This window comes from Cnephaeus nilssonii, assembly GCF_951640355.1.
Source record: "Cnephaeus nilssonii genome assembly, chromosome: 1".
Taxonomy (NCBI): Eukaryota; Metazoa; Chordata; class Mammalia; order Chiroptera; family Vespertilionidae; genus Cnephaeus; species Cnephaeus nilssonii.
In genome coordinates, this window is record NC_137072.1 from 104,919,124 (window position 1) to 104,936,870 (window position 17,747).

The window sequence follows — 17,747 nt, forward strand, 5'->3', positions numbered from 1 at the left end:
TAATCCAAAGTTAAGACATTTTAATTTTTCTCCATATTTTCTCCAAGAAAAGATACATATGTGTGTTCCTGATGGGCCTATGCTGACCTTAATGTCATGCACACTCAGTCATCAGCAGACTCTCTCACCTTCGTCTGCAATGCAACTGGAACTCTGATTCCAGGCTAATCTCTAGCAATGAGCAGGGTTTTCTTGCCTTTGGTTTTTACAAACAAGATTTTGATTTGAACATCAGCTTCTGGTGAGGTTTTAGTAATACAAGCAAACTAGTCATTTGGCTATGAAGAGAAGGGTAGGAGCCATTATCATTTAAGAATTAACCATATAAGATGTTAGTGAGGAAAGACTGGCCATTTCTGTTCTTGCTTTTATGTCTGGATCTGACTCTAAATGTTGTTGTTTTGTTTTTTCTTACCTGAAAAAACTTACTTGACACAAATTCTGTAAAGACAAGGAGTGGTAAGAATGAAAGAGAAAAAGAAGTGCAGGAATTTCTTTGTTTCCAAAAGCTAGGATGGTTAGAGTGGATTATAGCGAGGGCTAAAACATCAGTCTGGGGCTGCAGGGTTTGAGGGATTGCAACCATTTCAGCACAACATCTTGTGAGGTCAGTGATCATGCCTCCACATTACTGAGTCTTATACTCCTCTGTCATGTTGAGCATTTTATTTTCGGGACTTGGTCTGGGTAAAACATGGAAATGTTCATATTTTGGTAGGATTGTTAATGTTTTCCAGAAAGGATTGTTTTCCCTTCGAAGTCAGTGCTTTCAAGAGAATGAAAGTATTTACAAGAGGTTTTCCATTATATTTCCAAGATATTTTTTCTCACTTGCAAGGCCGGCAAAAATATCTGACTTTTTTTTTCTTTTTTTTTTTTGAGATGTCAATGGAGAAAATCAGAAATAGTTAACAGATTTTCACTTTATATCCAACATTGCTGAAACACATTGATTTTGTTAAGGGCACTTTGAACTAGCATGCGGGACTTGGCACAAAAGCTGATGTGGGCTAGTTTAAGGATTCAAGAGAGACCATGGCTTTATTTTCACCTGCATATTTTCCATCTCCTATTAATTAGTAAAGAGACTGAATTTATGCTCTCTAGACATGAAACATTTCCCTAAACCTTCTAATTTGGAGGATTTTGTGCCACTAGTCATTTCTGGGGTACCCAAAGGTATGTAGTAGGTGACTGGGTCATATGTTTCTCCTACCTTAAGAGAGAGTAACAGGATGGGGAGTGGGTGAACTTCTGATTCTCTCCCTACAACTCAACTGGATTTTTGCTCAATGAAATTAGTCTCATTGAATAGGAAAATTAGTTCCAGCTTCTACTCTTGTCTATCCACCTAAGTTGTTGAGGAACCTTAGGTGAGTTGTTTAATATGCCATGGAGGGAGTGGGGGCTTATTTTCAAAGAATATCATTGGACAAGTTGCTATTGAATAGTTGCTATTAAAGTCTATTTTGACTACCTTCCAGGAGAGTTTAAATCTAAAATGCATCAATTGATGAGTATTTTGAGAGCCCACCACACCTTACCCTATATATATAATTTTGGCATATTTTTAAGTATATTGATTAGATAAGCTGCTCTTACATAAGGTCTTCTTGAATGCGATGATTGAGTTGATGACCATCAGGAAAGGGTGCATCTGACCTGGCTTGGATTTCTTTCAGATTCAAACTCAGATGACTTTGACCCTGCTTCCACCAAGAGCAAGTATGACTCTCTGGATTTCGATAGTTTACTGAAAGAAGCTCAGAGAAGCTTGCGCAGGTAACATGTTCCCTGCCTGAGGATGACAGAGGGACGGTGAATACCTCACGGGACAGTGCGTCCTCCCCTAACAGACTATTGCAAGTCATACTTAGGAATTACTCCTACTTTACACTCTGTACAAAAACAAAACAAAACAACAACAATACAACAAGAACAACAACAACAATGGTTTACATGAACACAGCTGCTGAAGAAGCAAGAGACAGAATGGATATCCAGTAAGCACATGTTTATTCATGGGTGTCAGCTTCGCTTTCCCTGGAGTCTCTCGGTGATGGTGAGTGTGTGTGTGTGTGTGTGTGTGTGTGTGTGTGTGTGTGTGCATGTGTGCCTGGTTTGGGGGAAGTGTGTATGTACAGGTGGGGACTGGGGGCTCCTGACCAGAGTGTACCAGGGCAAACCACTTCAAATGGCAGCAGTTCCAAGAAGACACACGTAAAACCTAGAACTTCAAAATGTTCATATTCTATTCAAAAGGAAAAAAATGAATAAATTCAAAAGGAAAGAAAACCAATCAACCAACCAACCAACCAACCACAAGCCACCCTAAAATGACAGCCGCTGATGTCTGGGCATCAGCCTCCGTACTCTTGTTTTTTAAGAAAGTACAAAATCAACTTGAAGCAAGTGTTCTCTCATAACATGATTATATGACAATCCCGAAGAAACAACAGGTTCCATAGAACTAATATCTTCTCTCTCTCTCTCTCTCTCTCTCTCTCTCTCTCTCTCTCTCTCTCTCTTTTTCCTTTCCTTTTTTTTTTTTTTCCTTTGGCCATGGAATCTGGGTGGGAGAGGATACTGCGGGCACTGGAATGCTAAACTTTCCTAACATTTTGAAGTTTCTGTCATTCGTCCTTTATCCTGACACCCATGTAAATGTCCAAAAATGTTGATCTTCCACTGCAAAATTCAAAAGCCTTGTCCATGGCCAATCGTGCACCTTGGCCAATGGTTCTTTCTGAGGAGCGGGCGCGGTGTTACATTACAGAATGAGAGTTGGGTAGAACTCTCTGCGATGTGTTCAGATAGTGTAATTGCTACACTCTCCAATGTAGTTAAGTATTTACAGATGTTAAATGGAGTATTTTTATTTTGTGTACATACTATACAACAATGTTCTTTTTTTGTTACAGCTATGCACTGTAAATGCAGCCTTCTTTTCAAAACTGCTGAATTTTTCTTAATCAAGAATATTCAAATGTAATTATGAGGTGAAACAACTATTGTACACTAACCTATTTAGAAGCTGAACTTACTGCTTATATATATTTGATTGTACAAAACAAAAACAAAAAAGACAGTGTGTGTGTCCGTTGAGTGCAGCAACAAAACGATGCTTCGCGCGTATCCATCCCTTCTTAGGTGAGCTTTGATCTAAGCATCTTGTCAAGAAATATCCTAGCCCCCTAAAGGTATTAACCACTTCTGCGATATTTTTCCACATTTTCTTGTTGCTTGTTTTTCTTTGAAGTTTTATACACTGGATTTGTTAGGGGAATGAAAATTTTCTCATCTAAAATTTTTCTAGACGATATCATGATTTTATGTAAAGTCTCAATGGGTAACCATTAAGAAATGTTTTTATTTTCTCTATCAACAGTAGTTTTGAAACTAGAGGTCAAAAAATCTTTTTAAAATGCTGTTTCATTTTAATTCTTGTGATTTTAATTTGATACAAAATGCTGAGGTAATAATTGCAGTATGATTTTTACAATAATCAATGTGTGTCTGAAGACCATCTCTGAAGCCAGTATCTCTTTCCCTTGGCAGAGTATGATGATGGTATTTATCTGTATTTTTTACAGTTATGCATCCTGTATAAATACTGATATCTCATTCCTTTGTTTACTAAAGAGACATATTTATCGGTTGCAGATAGCCTATTTATTATAAATTATGAGATGATGAAAATCCTCAAGCCAGTGGAAATTTTCTACCTAGGATGCATGGCCGTTGTCAGGGTGGAGTTTCAGTGTTTCGTTTGGGAAACTCAGCTTTTGCAGAAGCAGTGTTTCTGCTTGCACTAGCATGGCCTCTGATGTGACCATGATGTTGTTCTTGACGACATTGCTTCTGCTAAATTTAATAAAAAAAAACTTCCGAAAAACCTCCATTTTGAGCATCAGGATTTCATCTGAGTGTGGAGCCCTGGAATGGAAGTCAGTACAGTTTGGAGTGTGTATTCACGTTTCTAAATTGAGATTCCATCAAGGTTTGGCTGACACGACTTTTCTGGAAGACATGATAACGCCTACTTCTTAATCGTTCTTTTCCTTTCTCTCGCCCAATACGATCTTATAAAATGGATTTCACCCCCAGGCCAATGCAGCTAATTTTGATGGCTGCATTCATTTATCACCAGCATATTGTGTTCTGAGTGAATCCACTGTCTGTCCTGTCAGATGCTTGCTTGATTTTTTGGCTTCTTATTTCTAAGTAGATAGAAAGCAATAAAAATACTATGAAATAAACTCGTTCACAGGTTCTGCGTTACAACAGTAACACATCTTTAATCCGCCTAATTCTTGTTGTTCCGTAGGTTAAATGCAGGTATTTTAAACTCTGTGTGAACGCCAAACTGAAGTTTACAGTCTTTCTTTCTGAATTCTGAGTATCTTCTGTTGTAGAATAATAATAATAAAAAAGACTATTAAGAGCAATAAATTATTTTTAAGAAATCAATATTTAGTAAATCATATTATGTGTTCAAGGACCAGATGCGTTCTCTATTTTGCCTTTAAATTTTTGTGATCCAGTTTTAAATACATTCTCCTTCTTGCCCTGGATTGTTAACATGAGTAAGAATACTTGGTTCCTTTTCTTACTTATCAAAAGACAGCATTACAGATCTCATGTTGAGAATTAATTTATTCCCCCTCTGGCCTGACAAATATTGTTCCCATAAAGATCATAGTTCTTTTTGTTTTGTTTTTTCCCATGGACTTCAAATTGCATCTAAAATTAGTGCAAACAGAGAATCACTAAACCATCCGAACAGAGCTTTTGTATCTTATGCAGACACTGTGGGTAGCCCATCAAAATGTAAACTGTATTCCTTTTATTTTTATTTTTAATTTTTTTTTTTTTGGAGAGGATCTTTCAAATGAACACATGCACCCCATCACCACTGGAGGCAAATTTCAGCATAGATCTCTGGGTTTCTAGATGACCGCAGGCCATTGCCTTCACGCTGTGGTAAGTACCACATCTACAATTTTGGCGACTGAACTGGTGCTTTAGAAATGTGGGTGTGTGTTTTTTTTTAAAGAGATGTAGCAGAATAATTCTTCCAGTGCAACAAAATCAATTTTTTTGCTAAACGACTCCGAGAGAGCAACGCCTGGGCTGTCAACATTCAAAGCAGCAGAGAGGGAACTTTGCACTATTGGGGTATGATGGTTGGTCAGTTGCAAAAAGGAAACCTTTTCATGCCTTTAGATGTGAGCTTACAGTAGGTAATGATTATGTGTCCTTTTCTGATGGCTGTAATGAGAACTTCAATCACTGTAGTCTAAGACCTGATCTATAGATGACCTAGAATAGCCATGTAATATAATGTGATGATTCTAAATTTGTACCTATGTGACAGACATTTTCAATAATGTGAACTGCTGATTTGATGGAGCTACTTTAAGATTTGTAGGTGAAAGTGTAATACTGTTGGTTGAACTATGCTGAAGAGGGAAAGTGAGCGATTAGTTGAGCCCTTGCCGGGCTTTATTTTTTCTTCCCCACCTGCCAATTCTACATGTATTGTTGTGGTTTTATTCATTGTATGAAAATTCCTGTGATTTTTTTTTTTAATGTGCAGTACACATCAGCCTCACTGAGCTAATAAAGGGAAACGAATGTTTCAAATTTACTTCTGCTTTTCTTATTTATGGGAACCACACTTGTGGCATGTTCCTCAGTTGAGGCCACAGTGCTCCTTCCTTATTATTCTCTTTCCCTTCTGCATCGCCCTCCTTTCTCCCTGCTTTTCCATATTCATGGATGGATTTCCGCTCTAAGGTAACGTGTACCTTCTGTATTTTACCTTGTCTCCTTGCGAATGACAAAGGCAGAAGTGGTGACTCCTTGAATGAGAAGTGATGTGGGACTTGATTCCACGGACGAGATCTGTTTTTCTACTTACCTCCAGAAAGTGGGTATTTTTAAGTACAAGCCAATCACCTCTAGTGAGTAGCCTGCTCAACATTCAGCTTAGAAAGCGGTTCTACTGTGGAAGGAATGAATATTTTTGAAGACTTATCATGGGAGGCAGTCCCCTCCCCCCACTCCCCCCTCCCCAGTCATATGTAAGTCATCGGGTTAAATATAGGACAAGCTGATAGCTGCCCACAAGGCTTGCTGTTAGGATGTCCGCTGTGTCCACTGCGCCTTGTCTTCAGATTCCCCATGGTCGGCCAGCCCCACTCCCAGCAACTTGTACTGAGAGACCCAACAGAAGTATTGCATTGGGAAGAAGTGGTTAGACATACCCTAGTCCCTGCCCCCTACCCCCATCTCCTAGAGAAAAAACATGCTTTTAATTATTAGAAATGTGGTAGAACTATCCATTGTACATGAATATCTGCTAACGAATACAAGGAAGACTCCCCAAGGTCCTACTTCTACTTGATACCAGTTTCAGCTCTTATTTTATCAAAGTACAAAATAAAAACTTGCCATTTTCTTCCCCAAATAATGCACTCACCTAAAACCATGGTACTCAGCACTCTGAGATGCAGTGAACAAGCCTCAGATACAGGCTTATCTCCACTGACCCTTAAATTGTATGCAATATTTTTAATCTTCTGGCTGGAACAAGCAAGGGCATCAGAATAATGCAAGTCTTTCTTTTTAAAGAGTTAACTTTTTAGCCTTTAAAACCTTTTGGGGCTAAAGAGGGATCTTTAAGAAGCAGCAGATGTAGATGCTGGTCCATTACCGGGATATCCTGATGAGTTGTAAAGAATCTATTTGATGTTCCTCAAACTTTAAATCACTTCCAGCCTTGATGATCCTAATGGCAAACTACTTATTAAAACCAAAATTAGGCTGGCTAAAGTAAATGAACATTGGATATGAATAGTTTCCTTTAAAGAACTTTGTTTCATTTTGAAAGTCCTCCAAAGTCTGTATAAAACATATAACATGATATTGGTTCAAAAACTCTTTTGCAGGGTAGTCAGTTTTCCCTTCATTGTAGCATTACTTAGATAATCATTGAGTATAATTTACAGCCATAATAACATTATTATACTAATTTGACACTAGTGTTAGTAGCTACACATAACTCAGTATTAATTGTAGAATATTTTAACTGAAGCATACTTTTTGCAATCTTTAACTTTATATTAATCTTATATTTTGCAATTCTCATTGCTATTTTTTGTTTTCAAACACATTATACACCATTATAAATCAATCTTCGTACTTTATTAAACAGCAGAGAGTAATAAAGAAGGTCACAACTCATAGAGGAGTTCCTTGGAGGTTTGTAACATTGTGATTTAAATCTCAGAAAGATTTAATCAAAAGCTGAATTAATCCCTTGGGGGAAAGATGCTATATAGATTCTATTGATGGGCAAAAAGCAGTCTATTTCTTTTCGTTGGTCTCTGTTAACATTTTCAAGAAATGGAACATAGTTTTTCTGCGAGAAACACAGTAGGATTTTCTTGGTGGGGGAAGAATAATATGCAATGACCTTTGAGTGGTGTTGCTACCCTTTCATTCAAAATAGCCTGTTTTATTCCTGTGGCATTATTTATTCTTCTAGTGCTTAGTTAAGTTAAATGTCCTCCACCTTTTTGCTCACCTAAATATATTCCATGTGATTCCAGTAATTCTGCAAGGTCCCCAAAGCTCCAGTCCACTCGAGCATGTGGAATGTGTGGGTCACATGAGTTGGGTTCCAGGGCTTCTGTTGTAACCAGGTGACTGCCCCTGGGCACATTCTCAGGGGCCCTGCAAACTTGCAGGAAGAAATGACCATAAAGTACAGGTGTTTCTAGGACAAGGTTCTACTGAAAAGCCTACCAATTTCCATGATGAGGATGTAGGACAAGAGGTCACCACCTTCCCATATACCTCTCTTTTGTTCTTAATCCATAGGAATTTCACCATACTCCTTTTAGCTCAAAGACCATTACTGAACATCAGCTGACTTCTAGAAGGGGCAAAGTGGAATTAATTAACTGAAAAGAGTCAGAGAACTTTTAGAGGAGAAAACCAAATGATACTATAATATTTTCATGATTAAATTAAATGAGCATAATTATGCATGCACATATGCACACCAAGGCATTATTATAATCAAGGATTTTAAAATATTGTATTGTTTCAAATTTATGCATATAGCACTTACAGAAGGCAAGGAGCTAGTGTGATATTTGAATTTGCATATTGACCATTTTCATATATTAACTTCTAGTAGGAAGAAGCTGAATTATGAGAAAAAACCCTGGGGTGATTTAGAAAAAATATTGTACTTCTGCTCGTTTGGGAACATCAGGGGCACTTAGCAACATTATCTTTTTTTTTTTCCCCACGTAGTTTTCTGTGATGGATTTTCAACAAGATGACATCCAAGTGAAAACCGAAATTAAATGGGAAGGAAAGAATGTTAAGTGGTAAAATCCTAAATAGCTTATTAGACTACTTAATTGGAGGGGATTTATTTTTGCTGCTGTTAGGAACTCTATAGTCAAGCTTCTCTTTAACAATACTAATTGATGAAATGAAAGTGGCTCCATAATATAGTTACTGCACAATACCCTCCAGCAAGTCATTTAAGGGAATTCACAGGTACTTCCTTTTGTTTGACTTTGGTGTTGTTGAAAATCATTGTCTTCATTCATATCATTGCTTTCTCACTTTGTCCCCAACCAGATCTCTTTTCTCCTCCTGGAGCTTCCCTGTGCACCTAAAATATAGGAAAGGAAATGAGGTTGTGCTTGATCTAGTTTAACCACTTAGCAGGTTTTCAGGCTGGTTTCTATGCACTTTAATGACTAATGTTTCATGGTGCTTAGGGGTAGTGCCCTCTGTAAGCTTTTCATTGTTACTTGTCGGGAATATGTGTACGCTATCACGGAATAATGATTAATTGCCCTACTTCTTAAAGAAGGATAAGTTAGCAAACTGGTCACACAGCCTGTGATATGGCCATTGTTGCTTTCATGTCAGGGATCTTAATGATCAAGGGCCATGCGTGGCCTAATCAAGGACCTTCATTGCCCTCCAATTACCTGGCTACCTGAAATCAACATTCTCGTACCTATTCAGTAAGCTGCCTTTCCTATGGTCAACAATTTGAATTGCATTTAAGATGGTCCAACAGGAAAATAATAGGAGGAAAGCAAAAATTGGAGTTCACCACCCAATGTTTGGAGTCAGTGGCTGAGGGTGGGAAGTACCTGCATGGTGGGGCTGACATTTTTCTATGTGTAATGACAGATATGGTGGCACACAGAGAGAGTGCCCATGTGTGTGCCTGATGAATGAAACAATTCATAAAGAGCTCATAAGAGTTTCTTTGTCACATGGCGCCAGGTTCTCGCGGAGGCACCTTCTGCCATGGCATGCCATGGCAAGGACCAACTCTAGAAAGGTCAGCTGAAGGAAAGAGAAAAAAACAAATAGAAGGTTAACCAAACACATTTGAACTTCAGGTACAAAACAAGATTTGGGCAAAGACTTCCCATGGTTTCTTATTTGCCTTTTATGCCCACTCACTCTATGGGATTATATAAACAAAAGAGGTGATTGTACAGCTAGGGCAGTAGAGATGGGTAGCAGAGAATGGACCTTTCAAAGCAGCTGGTTCCGTGTGTGTGTGTGTGTGTGTGTGTGTGTGTGTGTGTGGTTCTGTATCAGCTAGACAGCAATTGGCTTTCACCAACCTGGTGTCTGCTCAAAGGAATTGATTAAATCCCATAAACTGGGTCCATGAGTGTCTAGTGCTGGATTTCTGAGGTCATCCTAAGACCTGACTGTAGAAAGGTTGGCAAATACATCTGAGAAGTTGAGAACTCACAGCCCCATTTTATGGATGATCTTTTGGGGTAATGTCCTTGTTGGATCTGGCACCAGTAGTAGAAAACAAGAAGGTGCGTTTATTTGGGCTCTTTTCCCAATCCAGTGGGCAAGCTCAATGAGGTTAGTTGAAATTATGAAGTGGAAAAGAGGGGTAGTTGGTCATGGACTTTGGTCTTTGGAATTCTATGAACCTTAAAAAAACAGCCTATGGCTTGTGGGCCACACAGTGAGAGGAAATGTCCAAGAAATGACTGATTTAACAATGGCTGCAAAACAGGTATTGTCATGGACTCTTTAGACTATGTTTTTAAATTGTAATTAGAAAACATTTTAAACACACACATAAATGTATAAAATAATGGAATAGAACCCCATATATATACACTTCCTGGATTTATGAGATCTTAACATTTGTCCTGTATGTCTAAGATTTCTCCTAAAACAAATCACAAAACCCATCTCTTTTCTCTCCTTCCCTTCTCAGTCGTGACCAGTCTTTTGTAATTGGTGCCTGTTATTCCCATCCATTTATTTTTCTTTTGACCACACAGCCATACATCCAGAAGTAAGATGCAGTATATTTTGTGTCTTTTACAAATTTGCATAATGTTTTCTTACCGTATGTATCCTTTTTGCAATTTGCTAGTGGTGCCTTCTAATGCAAATGCAATTAGAACAATTCAGCCTTGGTGGAAGCCAGAAGGAAATCCTTCCTTCCAGGTGTTTGGAGTTGCCTTAGCAGCTGCTTAACCTTTCCTGGCTAATCATTCTTCACAGTGATCCTGACACTCACGTTGGTTTCCTATTTATCACTTTGGCTCATGGTTAAGTGCATTTACCCAATATCTTTCAAAGTTGTCAACCGTTGACCTACCCTGATCTTGCTTATGGAGTGGTTATAAAGATATTCCAAGGGAACAGGTGGTCATAAAATCACAGCATAAAACAGAAACCCATACCTAGGCAGTTATTTCTTTTTTTTAAATAAAAGAGTGAATTCTTTACTTTTTCTTCTTTGTGAAATCAGAGATTTTTGCCCGATTTCTAACCTTCTCATTCCCACATACCCGTGAATGGCCACGTCCTCTCCAGAGAGGACATTGGGGAGTCCCAGCACTGAAGAAATTATTTCTTGTAATAGTAACCGATTAAACTAGTTACCAGCTGGGGAGCATGTTTGAGCACTTAAGTTAATTGAACTGTTGCAAACTAAATATGATTCTAAATTGTTTCAGTATTCCAAAGCACTTCATGCGTGCAGATAAAAATGAAAAAAAAAATTACCAAATCGGTCTGAAATGTGCAAATCAGGCACACAGCACTGACATTTAGATCTATGGCCTGATAACTCTGCAGTAGGCACCTTGGAGAACTTTGTGGGCTTTTCTCTTCCTCTGCGGCTGAGCTCTCCTTTGAAAGCCCTGAACCACTGCTTCATGTGATATTCAGCAAATGGAAGTCAGGCTGCAGTCAGAAGGGGTACTGTCTACATCAGGGTTTTTCTACCAATTTGCCCCGGAAATTATCTCTTCGTGGTTCATTTCACGGGCCAAGTAAGAAAGGAATTGTTGAAAGGAGGTTGAGTTTAATAGAGGAAATGCCATATTTCACACTAGGAAAATCTGGCTGGAATTTGGTTGTGAATCTGTTTGGAGGGCATGGTTCTCTGTGAGGTGGTGGGCTTTCGTATATTTAGGACCACTGTGTACAATTCATGCCTGTGTAAATTCAAGAAGGAGGGCGTCCTGACATGAATCTATATGGCGGAAGATACTTCTCCCCCATCTGATATGTCCCTTCCCCTTCTCCTTTTTTCTCCCTTATCAACCAACAACTATATAAATGACATTCCATTTCCAGAATTTTCTGTTGCTATGATTTTTCTAACCCTCCATATAGATCAGGGCACAGGCTGGGATTAAATGGGTTGTTTGAAAGGCTCAGATGGTCTGTGGACCTCTTGGCAGCTTTAACGAATCATCCCAAGGAACAAGTCACACAAGATGGTAGAAATCCCTACACCCCTCTGAGGTCAGCCCTCCTCCTTCCAAAGGAAGCCTAAGAATAAAATAAAGTGAAATACCATATCTGTTGTCTTCTTGAACTCTTATTTGTGAAGGTAAGTAAAACTCAGAGAATTATAAAACTGATGTCAGGTTGAGGGTCTTGAAGACACAATTACGGATGCTCAAGGTCACATAGGGAGGGTACATTCCTGGCTTCAGCTCACACAATGTTAGTGACTGAGTTAGAATATAGGCTATCATTGTTATTTCTGTTGCACCACAAGTTGCCAGACACTATATACTATCAGAACACTAACCAGCAATACATTGACAAAGACAAACTCATGTGGAACAAACCAAGTCCATAAGGACAACATGGATATTGACTGACCACCCATGTGTGGCTGAAAAGGAAGGCAGAATCAGTCTTGTTACAAATGAGGCAGCTGCAGCCACAATATTTGTTGAGAGGTCCATGGCAGAGCCCTTTCTCCAAAATATCTCTTCCATGGCTTACAACTAGTACTGTAAATTCAACATTTGGTGATTCATATATGTTTTTTAAATTGAACTGAAAGCACCCCTGAGAAAGATAAACTATAGGCATAACCAGCTCTATGCCACTGTTGCTCAGGTAATTTCAGGATGAAAGCCACTTACGTTAGGGCAAGAGTGAAAGAAATCTTAATACCCACGTCCTCACTTTCTAGAGGAAGGCAGGAAGGACAAGGACACTGGGTGACCAGAAGGACATATAGTGAATGTATAATCAACTCACTTATATTCTCATAAGAACGTTTTCACTCATTTGCATTTTTAAAAAATATGTTTTCATTGATTTCAGAGAGGAAGGGAGAGAGAGGTAGAAACATCAATAATGAGAGAGAATCATTGACAGGCTGCCGCCTACACCCACCCGCCCCCCGCACTACTGGGGAACCAGCCCGCAACCCTGGCATGCACCCTGACCAGGAAATCGAACCTCAACCTCCTGGTTCACTGGTCCACACTTAATCACTGAGCCACACTGGCCGGGCTCATTTGCAATTTAAACATTTATTGAATGTCAACTTTGAACACTGTGCTAGAATGAATAAATTATGTAGTTCCTACCTTTAAAGAAACTCCTAATCAAACATGGAAGCATATATAGTACTAGAGGCCTAGTGCATGAGTGGGGGGTCCCTCAGCCAGGCCTTCCCTCTCTCATAGTCCAGGAGCCCTCAGGGGCAGGAGGCGACCTGACGATCAGGAGAGGGTGACACCCCATCACACCTCTGCTGCTGCCACTGCCAGCAGCGCAAACCTCAGCCAGACCTGGTTACCTGAGCCTCGAGCGGCCCTGGGCGACTAGGCAGCCACCATCCAAAGCTTGCCTGCGCCTCGTAACGGCCCTGGGTCGCTGGGGGGCTGAAGGGACTGGAGGACTCTGGATGCAGTTGCACGGAGCCGCTGGGCCCACCTGGGGGCAGGCCCGGCCTTGCAGCATGCCTGTCGCTCCAGCGGGGCTGAGGGGATTGGGCGCCACCATCTTGTGGCTGTGGGTGCCACCATCTTTGAGGGTGGGGCAGTCAATTAGCATATTTCCTCTTTATTGGCTGTGGGCGTCACCATCTTTGTGATGGCGTGAGGGTCAATTAGCATTTCCCTCTTTATTAGATAGGATTAGACAAACTTTAGAAAAATATCTGCTATGTCCCAGACATTGTTTTAGTCACAAAGAGACAAGCTGAATTAATGAGACCCTGACCTCAAGCAATTTGCAATCTAGTGGCTGCATACAAAGTAATGAATGTATAACTAAGAAATATCCCAAGATCTACTGGAACAAATCTACTACTCAGAAGGGAGGATGGATAGTCAAGGTCCTGTGGGATCTTTATTGCTTCAACTGACCCTGGGTATTTAGAACTGGGCAGTGGGAGAAGCAGAAGTGGTAAAACTCTTTTTTTCCCCCCAGATCTCTTCTGGAATTGGGAGCATTCAAGATTTCCCTAATATGTCTGCCATCTTTCACTGATTTAGTTCAAATGTTTCATTATTTACAAAAACTTTCCTGACCTATGTCTCTCCACTTTCTGCCCCAGATTTGTATAACTGACACTTTCATTTTTTTTTTTTAAATCCTCAACCAAGGATATTTTTCCATTGATTTTTAGAAAGAATCAGAGGGGGAGAGAAAGAGAGAGAGAGATGAAAGATTGGTTGTCTTCTGCACCACCTGGATCAGGACTGGGTTTTGAGCCTACAACCAAGATACCAGAATTGAACCTGGGACCCTTCAGTCTATTTGCTGACGTTCTATCCACTGAGCCAAACTGGGTAGAGTGACACCTTCATTTTTGTGTCTTTTGCACATTCATCTCTGTCATAGAAATGATAATATGTTCTTATTTTTTAATTTACCTTTGTTTTGCCCTTTGTTTGTGAGGGAGTTTGCTTGCTGACTGGATGGATGGATGAAAATTGACAGAATTTTTATTTTTAGCTAAACTAATCTCCAAATGGCCTGGCTCTGAATTGTTTCTTGAATATCATTCTTCTCAAGATCACATGTAAGTGGCAAGTAATGATTCATGAGTTGGGATTCCTCAAGCCTTCTCTGAGAAACTAGGTGTAAGGAATACTCATGAGGTGGCATTTTCCTTCTCTTGGCTTATTAAAAGAACTGCCTTCTGACACAACAGTTTTGCTATGACAACAATGTGATTTCTTCTTTTGTGAGTAGTTATCACAAGCTGGCTCCACCTGGTCCATGCAAAACATGGGCTGTTTTTCCTGGAAAGCCTGGCAATTTCTCTCCCCACAGGCTAGGTTGGGGGAAGCTCTCTGCGGCTTCTTGCTTCTCAAAATCTTTTGGTTTTCTTTTCTAGCTGCATGGTTCTGATTTGGGATTCCTTGGATTACACATCATCCAGAACAACTGTTTTGACTCTTTACCCCATTTGGGAATTTGGATCAGGCAAGGGGGATGCTGGTGACTGGGGCACAGAGCCGGCTTACCCAGAGCTGGCCATTATTTTAACAATCTCGTTATAGTTTTAGGGGAACTTCTTCTGGAGGAAGAGAATTTGTGCTGATCCTCAGGACTTAGAGAAGCTTGATTCTTAGAGCAAAAGCTTCACCTGACCTCAAATGGATGAAATCAGGGAAGATTTGCTCATGCCCTTCCAAATATCTGTCCAAAAATTCTCATTTCTGCTATTTCCATGGCCAAATGAATTGTCACATCATGTGCATCCTTTAACCAGCAATCTATTTATCAAGTAAGAGAGGCCTGTTGTCTCCCAATTTCTGCTTTCCAGGTGACTGATATTAATTAGTGTGCTGCCAGAACAATTTATCTTTAGCTGAAACCAAAGCAGATGAAAATGCTGCCATGCAGCGAGATTTCTTTCCTTGAAACGATGAATGGGATGAAGATACTTATCTGGGAGAACAGGTTTCAGGTGGAGCTTCCATCAGCAGTACTTTGAAATGCATTGTTAGACTTTGGCTGATCTGGGTAAGGAATAAAAATAGCATGTCATATTTTGACTACATTAACTCATTTCCAACACAAGAGGCTGAGTCCCCTGCACAATGATAGACTTGCTTTGAAAATAGAAAGCGCTGACTTCGTTAATAGCTCTGGAGCCAGTTCTCAATTATTGGCATTTCTTGAAAGATATCACTGTTTTTTTCCAAAACTACGATTCAACTTTAGAATTCACCTCAGTTCCCCAATATAGAGAACAAAGCTTGTAAATCAACCTACCCCCCTTTTTATTATTGATCGCTCCCCTAAAACTGTCCCTCTGAGTAGTATGCCTATGGAGTCAGCACTGGAACTCCATGTTGACAAACTGAGAAATAATTAGGACAACCTGACAATGGAACAACTGTCTACCTTATCTGTGTGACCCTAATAAATTTATTTCTTTACATCTCAGCCTCGTTTTCTTCAATATAAAATGGAGAAATAAAGTCCATTTTGTGGAATGGATCTGACATTTCCTGGGCTTGTCTATGTAAAAAAACTAGGAAAGTAAAGAGCATACACCTCTGTCTTCTTAGTGGCTCAGATGGGTAATTGAAATGACTTTGAAAAAATGGAAAGCTATGGTGAAATCTGAGGTCAAAGAATACATCTTTTTAAAAATAATTAATATATATATTTTTAGTTCCTATACATTATTGTAGACAGTAAAGTTAAAGGAAACAAAAAACTAAATAAATAAACAAACAAAACCCTCCTCCCCCCTCCACACACACACTCACACACAAAAACCCTGACCTAGTTTGGAACTGGAAGCTCTAAGTTCTAGTTCTGATTTTAACATTGAACAGCTGTAAGTGATTTGCCAATGTACTTCACCTCTCCAGGCACTACTTTTTAGGTCTCTAAAGTGAAGGGGGAGGATAGCTTCTAACATGCTATGGAAATAGGAAAATAGACTTAGTGCATTGACCTCTTATCTTTTCTTTCCACTCTGGCTACATGTACATATTCTCCTTTATTAGTTTCTTTTCCTTTACTTATGTCTTTCATGTAGATATTCTCCTGGCTTTTTGCTTTAATCATCTCTTCTCTATGTATGTTCTGCTTGAAATATATCATCTATCCTATATAATAAAAGCCTAATATGCTAAGTGTCTGGTCATCCATTCAACCAATCAAAACATAATATGCTAATGATATGCTAAGGCCGCTCAACTGCTCGCTATGACATGCACTGACCACCAGGGGGCAGATGCTTCAACTGGTAGGTTAGCTTGCTGTTTGGGTCCAGCTGATCGGGACTGAGCGAGACAGGCTGGACATGCCCTGGAGCCCTCCCGCAGTCCCTCCCCAGCTGGCCAACCTCCCATGTCCCTCCCTGGCCCTGATAGTGCACCAGTGGGGTCCCTCTCGCAATCTGGCACCCTTCAGGGTTGGAGAGCTTGTTTCAGCCCGATCCCAGGCCAAGGGACCCCACTGGTGCATGAATTCATGCACTGGGCCTCCAGTATATATATATATATATATATATATATATATATATATATATATATGCGTAAGCGACCATTACAACAGGTCACTATGATGCGCACTGACCACCAGGGGGCAGACACTCAATGTACAGGATTAGGCTCCCTCCTTTCTGGATCGGGCCTGTGGGGATCAGGCCAAAACTGGCTCTCTGACATCCCCCGAGGGGTCCTGGATTGTGAGAGGGTGCAGGCCAGGCCGAGGAACCCCACCAGTACATGAATCCATGCACTGGGCCTCTAGTTAACTATATTAACATTGGTCTCCCCAAATTCATGAAAGATGACTTCTAAACCAATTTTTTTTAACTGAAATAACTCCGACAACCTTCAAACTCATAGACCTAACTGCTGGACATTTTCATTTGAGTTTGCTCTGCAAATTTAAACACAATATATCCCAACTGGAATGCATCATCTTACTCCCTAAAGACAATGAAACTCTGTAAAATTCCTTTTCAGATATTGTCATCAATTCAAACTACCCTGGACAAAAACTTAGGAATTATCCTATTTTTTTTCCTTTTTTTATTACCATATCTAATTTCACCAAATCTAAGATTACCAAGTCTTGTTTATTCTACTTCTTTCAAGTATCTCAAATTGATCCATTTTGATCCTCATTATTCCAGTTATAATTTATTGTACTATGTCTTCCATTTAACAGTCAAAATATTGCTTCTAAAACTCTATTTTATCCTACCTGCCCTCATTTAGAGCCCATGGATAGTTTCACATAGCTCTCTGGAACTAAATGAAAAATGATTAGCATTCAGTATGAGTTCATCTAAGAATGGTCCTCACCCAATAAGAATTTTTATTATACTTCTCTAATCTTCCCTCCACATTGGTTAAATACTTCTCTTCAGTAATAGGCTCTGCTTCTATACTATCGGAATGATTTCTCTTAATTCTCTA

The 17,747-nt window shown here is 39.7% G+C and overlaps 1 protein-coding gene across 1 annotated transcript in view; it reads left to right on the plus strand.

Moving 5' to 3' along the window:
- PPARGC1A (PPARG coactivator 1 alpha) overlaps nucleotides 1-7,013 on the plus strand; it is a 100,900-nt gene extending 93,887 nt beyond the window's left edge. The window contains exon 13 of the mRNA XM_079768994.1: nucleotides 1,683-7,013. Within this exon, the coding sequence (XP_079625120.1) occupies nucleotides 1,683-1,786 (104 nt within the window). The 3' untranslated portion in view covers nucleotides 1,787-7,013. The remainder of the gene's footprint in view (nucleotides 1-1,682) is intronic.
- The last annotated feature ends 10,734 nt before the right edge of the window (nucleotides 7,014-17,747 follow it).